This window comes from Belonocnema kinseyi, chromosome 6, assembly GCF_010883055.1.
Source record: "Belonocnema kinseyi isolate 2016_QV_RU_SX_M_011 chromosome 6, B_treatae_v1, whole genome shotgun sequence".
Classification (NCBI taxonomy): Eukaryota; Metazoa; Arthropoda; class Insecta; order Hymenoptera; family Cynipidae; genus Belonocnema; species Belonocnema kinseyi.
In genome coordinates, this window is record NC_046662.1 from 1,599,078 (window position 1) to 1,607,575 (window position 8,498).

The following is an 8,498-nucleotide window of genomic DNA, read 5'->3' on the forward strand; positions in this document are numbered from 1 at the left end:
GTACAAAAATTCATTTCTTTTATTGAAAGTACAGTTTTTTATTCAGAATTAATTTTTTTCAATTTTTTTTTCTTATGCACATTTTATTTTTTTAGTTGAAAATTTTTTTTTTAAATCAAAATGAAACCATTTTATTTCTTAATCAAAATTTATCTTTTTTAGTAGAAAATTCCGATATTGTTAAAAAATTTGTCTTTATCCAGTAGAAATGAGCCGTTTTGATTCAGAATTTCAACAATTAGATTGAAAAACACATTAAGAATTAAAATATTTTGTGGAAAATTCATGTATTTTGTAAAAAATATTCTTTATGGTAGGAAATTAATTTCTTTGGTTGAAAATTAATTTTTTTTTTTCATAAAAATTTAATTAAATCTGCTCTCAGAATTTTTTTTTCTGATAGACATTTAATTTTTTTGCTTGAAAATTAATTGGTTTATTCACAAAACTTGAGTATTCCGTTGAAAATTTACTTTATTTGGTTAAAAAATTATTTCTCTAACTTAAAACTAAATTATTCTATTTCTTGTTAAACATATATCTTCTTCTTTGATAGAAAATTTCTATAATATTGAAAATTGGTCTTTTTGGTAGAAAATTAAACATTTTGATTGAAAATTCCATTAAAAATGAACAGATTTGTTAAAAAATTCATTCATTTTGTAAAAATTATTCCTTTTGGTTAAAAATTAATTTCTTTGGTTGAAAAATAATTTTTTTATCTAAAAATTAACTTCATTTTTTGTATAATTTAATCTTATTTGGTAGAAAAGTCATTTGTTTGAATGAAAATTTAACTATTTCGTCGAAAATTCATTTTATTTACTTAAAAAAACATATTTCTCAAAAAATTTGTTTAAAAATTAATAGATTTTGTCAAAAAAGATTTTTTTTCGTAGAAAATTAACCTTTTTGGTTAAAAGTGTATTTCTTTAGTTGAAAATTTGTTTTTTTATTGAAAATTAATTTTTTTTTAAACGAAAATTGATCTATTTCGTGTTTGGCAGAACATTAATCTTTTTTAGTTAAAAATTCAACTATTAGGTTGAAAATTGAGTTAAAATTAAAATACTGGGTTGTTAATTCATAGATTTCGTTCAAAACTATTTTCTTTTTTATCGAAAATTAATCTTTTTAGTTGAAAATTCATTATTTTGATTGAAAACTTATTTCTTAATCAAAATTTATCTTTTTTAGTAGAAAAGTCCGATATTGTTAAAAAATTTGTCTTATTCAGTAGAAAATTAACCTTTTGACTCAAGAATTATATTGAAAATTAATTTCTTTGGGTGAAAATTAATTATTTTTTAACTAAAAATTTAACTAAATTTGCTGTAAACATTTTTTTGTGATGGATATTTAATTTTTTTGGTTGAAAAGTCTTTTATTTGGTTGAAAATTCATTTTATTAGCTCAAAAAAACTTGATGAATAATGAATAATTCACTTTTTTGGTTGAAATTTAACTGTTAGGTTGAAAATTGAAATTATAAAATTTGGTTGTAACTCCATGTATTTTGTTCAAAAATTCATTTCTTGGGTTGAAAGTACATTTTTTTATTCAGAATTAATTTTTTTCACTAAAAATTTTACTCCATTTTTTTTCTAATACACATTTTATTTTTTTGGTTGAAAATTCATTAGTTTGGTTGGAAACTAATTTGTTTATTTAAAAATGAAACTATTTTATTTCTTAATGAAAATTTATCTTTTTTGGTAGATAATTCCGATATTGTTAAAAATTTGTCTTTTTCCAGTAGAAATTAACATTTTTCATTCAGAAAATCAACAATTAGATTGAAAATTGCTTTAAAAATTAATCGATTTAGTCGAAAATTCATCTATTTTGTACAAATTATTCTTTTTGTTCGAAAATTAATTTCTTTGGTCGAAAAATAATTTTTTAAAATAAAAATTTAATTAAATCTGCTCTCAAAATTTTTTTCTGATAGACATTTAATCTTTTCGGTTGAAAATTGATCGGTTTTATTCGAAAAATTAAGTTAATTGAAAAATTATTTAATTTGGTTTAAAAATTATTTACCTTCAACTTAAAATTAAGTTATTCTATTTTTTGTGAAACATTTATCTTCTTTAGTAGAAAATTCCCATATTGTTGAAAAATGTATCTTTTCTCAGTAGAAATTAAAGTTTTGGATTCAGAAATTCAACAATTATATTGAAAAACACATTGAAAATTAACAGATTTAGTCAAAAATTCATTTATTTTTTAAAAATTGTTCTTTTTGGTTGGAAATTAATTTCTTTGGTTAAAAAATTATTTTTTTAGATAAAAATTAACTTAATTTTTTGACATTTTTTATAGAATTTAATCTTGTTGGTAGAAAAGTCATTTGTTTAGTTGTAAATTTAATTGTTTCGTTTAAAATTCATTTTATTTGCTTTAAAAAATTGATTTCTCTAACTAAAAAATAAAATATTCTATTTTTTGTTGAAATTGGTCTTTTTCGTAGAAAATTTCAATTTTGCTTCAATTTTTTTGATACAAAATTAACCAATTTAATTAAAAATTCAACTATTAGGTTAAAAATTTCATTACAAATTAAAAGATTTGTTTGAAAATTAATATGATTTGTCAAAAATTATTCCTTTTTGTAGAAAATTAACCTTTTTGGTTAAAAATTTATTTCTTTAGTTGAAAATTTGTTTTTTTTTTTTTTTAGGAAAAATTAATTTTGTTTCAATGAATATTTATCTATTTCGTGCTTGTCAGGACATCAAATTTTTCTAGTTAAAAATTGAATTTAAAATTAAAATACTGGGTTGTTAATTCATTCATTTTGTTCAAAACTGTTTTTTTTTTTTTTTTTTTTTTGACAGAAAATAAATCTTTTTAGTTAAAAATTCATTAATTTCTTTGAAAACTTATTTCTTTATCTTAAAATTAACGTATTTTATTTCTTAAAATTTATCTTTTTTAGTAGAAAATTCCTATAAGGTTAAAAAATTTGTCTTATTAAAGTAGAAATTAACATTTTTGGCTCAAAAATTCAAGAATTAGATTGAAAATTAATTTCTTTGGTGAAAATTACATTTTTTAAATAAAAATTTAATTAAATCTGCTCTCAACATTCTTTTCCTGATAGGCATTCAATCTTTTTAGTTGAAAATTAATCGGCTTGTTTTAAAAAAATTAAGTTCGTTGAAAAATTATTTAATTTGGTTAATAACTTATTTCTTTAATTTAAAATTAAATTATTCTACTTCTTGTTGAATATTTATCTTCTTTAATAGAACACTTCTATATGGTTGAATTTTTTTTTTTTAGAAAATTAACCTTTTTAATTGAAAATTAGATTAAAAATTTACATATTTGGTGGAAAATTAATTTCCTCAGTTGAAAAAAAATTTAAAATTTAACATAATTTTTTGCCAAATTTTTTAAAAATATTTAATCTTTTTGGTAGAAAAGTCTTTTTTTTCGTGAAAATTCATTTTATTTACTTAAAAAAAAATTATTTCTCTTACTAAAAATTCAACTATTCTGCTTGAATTTTTTTTGTAGAAAATTAACATATTTGATTAAAAATTTAACTATTAGGTTAAAAAATTTCTTTAAATGATAAAACATTTGGTTGAACATTAATATGTTTTGTCAAAAATTATTCTTTTTTTGGTAGAAAATTAACTTCTTTGGTTGAAAATTAATCTTTTTCAGTAGAAAATTCAACTATTGGGTTAAAAATTGAATTTAAAAATAAAATACGGCATTGTGAATTCACGTATTTTGTTTAAAAGTATTGTTTTTTTATAGAAAGTGAATTTTTGGGTTGAAAATTTATTTCTTTGGTTGAAAATTGTCTTTTTTTTATAGAAGATTTCTGTATTTTAAATTTTTTATTATTTTTTTTTTGTTAGAAAATTAACCTTTTTGGTTGAAAATTAGATTAAAAATTTACATATTTGGTGGAAAATTAATTTCCTCAGTTGAAAAAAAATGTAAAATTTAACATAATTTTTTGCCAAATTTTTTTAAAATATTTAATCTTTTTGGAGAAAAGTCTTTTTTTTCGTGAAAATTCATTTTATTTGCTTTAAAAAAAATTATTTCTCTTACTAAAAATTCAACTATTCTGCTTCAAATTTTTTGTAGAAAATTAACATATTTGATTAAAAATTTAACTATTAGGTTAAAAAATTTCTTTAAAAGATAAAACATTTGGTTGAAAATTAATATGTTTTATCAAAAAATATTCTTTTTTTGGTAGAAAATTTATTTCTTTGTTTATAAGAAAGTTTTTTATTCAGTATTAGTTTGTTTTAACTTAAAATTTCAATATATTTTTTTTTCCTGATAGACATTTAATCTTTTTGGTTGAAAACCTATTTTTTAATCAAAATTTGTCTTATTCCGTAGAAAATGAACTTTTATGACTCAAAAATTAAAGAATTAAATTAAAAATTAATTTCTTTGGGTGAAAATTATTCTTTTTTTATAGAAAATTTCTATATTTTACATTTTCTTTTTTTTTTGTTATAAAATTAACCTTTTTGATTGAAAATTCTATTAAAAATTAATATTTGATGGAAAATTCATTTCTTTGGTTGAAAAACAATTTCGCAAACTTAAAATTTAATTTAATTTTCTCTAATTGTCCTTTTTCGTAGAAAATTCCTATTCTGCTTCAATTTTTCTTGTAGAAAATTAACCAATCTGATTAAAAATTAAATAATTAGGTTAAAAAATTCCTTTAAAAAACTAAAAATTTGATTGAAAATTAATATTTTTTGTCAAAAATTATCCCTTTTTTTGGCAAAAAATTCAACTATTGGGTTAAAAATTTAATTTAAAAATAAAATACAGCATTGTGAATTCACGTATTTTGTTCAAAACTATTGTTTTTTTTTTTACAGAAAGTGAATTTTTTTGGTTGAAAATGTATTTCTTTGGTTAAAAATAAGTTTTTTATTCAGTATTAATTTGTTTTAACTTAAAATTTCAATACATTTTTTATTCCTGATAGACATTTAATCTTTTTGGTTGAAAGCTTATTTTTTAATCAAAATTTGTCTTATTCCGTAGAAAATGAACTTTTATGACTCAAAAATTAAAGAATTAAATTAAAAATTAATTTCTTTGGTTGAAAATTATTCTTTTTTTATAGAAAATTTCTATATTTTACATTTTCTTATTTTTTTTCGTAGAAAATTATCCTTTTTGATTGAAAATTCTACTAAAAATTAATATTCCTATTCTGCTTCAATTTTTTTGTAGAAAATTAACCTATTTGATTAAAAATTTAACTATTAGGTGAAAAAATTTCTTTAAAAAATAAAACATTCAGTTGAAAATTAATATGTTTTGTCAAAAATTATCTTTTTTTTGGTAGAAAATTTAACTATTGGGTTAAAAATTGAAATTAAAAATAAAATACAGCATTGTGAATTCACGTATTTTGTTCAAAAGTATTGTTTTTTTATAGAAAGTGAATTTTTGGGTTGAAATTTTATTTCTTATGTTGAAAATAAGTTTTTTCATTCAGAATTAATTTTTTTTTTCATCTAAAAATTTTAATAAATTTTTTTCTATTAGACATTTAATCCTTTTGGTTGAAAACTTATTTTTTAATCAAAATTTGTCTTATTCCGTAGAAAATGAACTTTTATGACTCAAAAATTAAAGAATGAAATTAAAAATTAATTTCTTTGGGTGAAAATTATTCTTTTTTTTTTATAGAAAATTTCTGTATTTAAAATTTTTTATTTTGTTAGAAAATTAATCTTTTTGATTGAAAATTTCATTAAAAATTAATATTTGGTGTTGAAAATTCAACTATTTGGTTACAAATTTTTTCTTAATTTATTATAAATTTAGTTAAAAAATGTAGTCGTTGGATTAATATTTTTTTTTACAGGAGTTGGCATCAATTTGATTATTGGACGTTAAATAGGACTTTTAATTTGGATTGTAACCTAATTAAAATTTCTGAAATTTTGAAAATAAAAATAGATAAAAAGTAGGTAGATTTACCGAGCCAGCATACTCATAGGTTCTTTGTTGATGAGAGTACTTCTCGTTGTGGAAAAGTACTTTCCTCCGACATTCAGAGTCACCCAGTCAGAGCACCTCGCAATCTTATTTTGTTCCCTCAAAATAAAATCTTCTCCATTCGAAACGTACAGTACATCATCATCCCTGACTAGTTTAATGTCCTCGATTTCGCCGCCCTGAGGTGTGAAGATGCGTTTCGCTACTATTTCAAATTTCACACTCGCAGCTGCCAACAGTTCCTCGACTGAATGTGTTACCATAAATACCTGATGATTTTCATTTTCATTTTTATTTTTATTTTTATTTCAATATACATTTATTAGACAAAACAAATTCGATGGGCCTATCATTATTCTTGTTGTTCTTGCAGTTGTTTTTTATTACTACTGACAGTAGGATACGCTTTCGTCAAAACAAATATCCTACTTACAAAATTACCTTGCCGTTCACATCTGTCCCATTCAAAAAAAGAACCACTCGCTTCATTGTCTTCTAACTAAACCAGCTAAACACTGTTCGCGAGCATTTAGAATTTTTTTAAAACGTACACCTGTCTAATTTGTTACTCAGGGCGATTCTAACCAAAGAGCTTATACAGATAGAGTAGTCAGTAGAGGCATGCCCGCAAGTGGGAACGTCCACGGTAAGAAAGAGAGAGGCGAATGCGTTGGTTGCTATCTCTCTTTCATAGCGTACTGCGCACGCTGTTATTGTCAGCAGTATAGCTGCGAACCAAAGATTGTTGGGCTGTATATGTTTATTTAATATGACTATTAATTGTTGTCTGTGTAAGAAGGAATCAATACCTGGAGATAAAAGTCGTAGTTTCCACAAGCAAGTATCATACGTTGTTACGTCTTTCTTAAGAGTTTCTTAATAAAATATTTAAGTATTAAATTTCTGTGTCTGTTTACTCAAATGATTTGTAGCTTTAGTGGAATAATTACAATCAATTCAACATATTCTGTATAAAAACTTCTGTATTTTATATTAACTATCCTTATTTGCTTCTTTTTATTAAATTTGCTATAGAATATGAACGAAAATATTATTACACATATTGAAAATATTATTGCACAAATGATTGAAGCATTGTTTAATTTCCTACTTGTAATTATTAATTTATTCCAATTTAATTACATACTCTTCAAAGTAAATTTTGAAATTAAAAAAAAAGGAAAAAAAAATTGCAATCACGAGATTTGAACCCGGAATGCAAAATTGATAGACTTAGACGATACCGACTCAGTCACTACAGCTACTCTATCGGGATATAGTTTAAAGTACTTCAAAAACTTGTTGCCTCAGGGGCTTGACACAATACTTGGTGGATAAGCTTGTCATATTAAAAAATACTTCATCATTATTTAATTGGTTGATAATCCAGTATGCACCTTTTCGTATTTGCATGACATTACGTTTAAAAAAATATATGTCATAAACAAGCGATTCAATTCACGGGTGAACGTTAATGAGGTCAATGCGCATGCTCTAGTAGACAAAGACAGCAACCAAATACAATCGTTTCTCTCTTTCTAACCGCTGACGCTCCCACTTGCCTCGCGCCTTTAGCATACCTACTCTATCTGTATACGCTCTTTGATTCTAACCCATTCTGACATTCTAATTCTACCGATGATATTGTAACCTAGATTCGAACAGTGTGAACCAGTATGTCAGGGCGCTAGAACCCTATTACTGAATACTTACCAGTTAATAATTTTAAGAGCGGTAAACATTTGAAATAATTCAAATGAAACAAGACATTCAGTATATTTAGAAATTTAAATATATCGTCATTATTAGAAAGAATAATTATTAATTATGATTGACAATAGGAAATTACATGACAACTTCTCTCTGTATCTCGAATTAATAACTTCTAATAGCTAGTTGTAAAGGATCAGAAGTTAGCATTTAAATAGCTATGTACTAGAGTTGGGTCGCGGTAATATTCTCCGTAATTTCAGCAGGAAAATCACCGTCATTACCGGTAACGTTTCTTTCGCTTCTTTCGTTACCGCTCACATTGCGACGCCATCTGTATGTTAAAATGTGAATGAATGTGAGTTTCAAAATACGTCGTAGTTGTTGATGATGTGTTTAAATGAACGCTATTTGTTTCCTTATTTATTATTATATTTTTCATTTATTTTTGAATTTATTATTATTATTATTATTATTGATAATTTATTAATATTATCATACGTTATTTAAAGTTCAAAATAATGAACCTTGTTAAAAATGATTTTTAAAATCGAGAAAAATATGCTAATGTTAATTATAACTGATTTTGGAAAAGAACTCTAGGTGAAATTTTGAAAATAATATTTCGGGTTTTCTTTATTTCACAATAACTATTCAGAGTTTGGTGTTTTTCTTTTTCTCTTTAAGTAAAACTTGCAATTTATATTCAATTCTAGTGCTGTAGTGCTTATATTTTATTCCTTAAAAGATTATCTGCAAATCTCATTGTTACGTTTATA

General features: G+C 22.6%; 1 protein-coding gene across 4 annotated transcripts in view; it reads right to left on the bottom strand.

Moving 5' to 3' along the window:
- LOC117175129 (BTB/POZ domain-containing protein KCTD9) overlaps positions 1-6,600 on the bottom strand; it is a 27,338-nt gene extending 20,738 nt beyond the window's left edge. For 2 of the 4 annotated variants that reach the window (XM_033364706.1, XM_033364705.1), the window contains exons 1-2: positions 6,451-6,600; positions 5,992-6,278 (exon numbers count right to left, since the gene is read on the bottom strand). In XM_033364706.1, the coding sequence (XP_033220597.1) occupies positions 5,992-6,278; positions 6,451-6,498 (335 nt within the window). In that variant the 5' untranslated portion in view covers positions 6,499-6,600. Of the gene's footprint in view, positions 1-5,991; positions 6,279-6,442 lie in introns of all 4 variants that reach the window. The other 2 variants (XM_033364708.1, XM_033364707.1) reach the window with 2 other exon arrangements.
- Between the last annotated feature and the right edge of the window lie 1,898 nt (positions 6,601-8,498).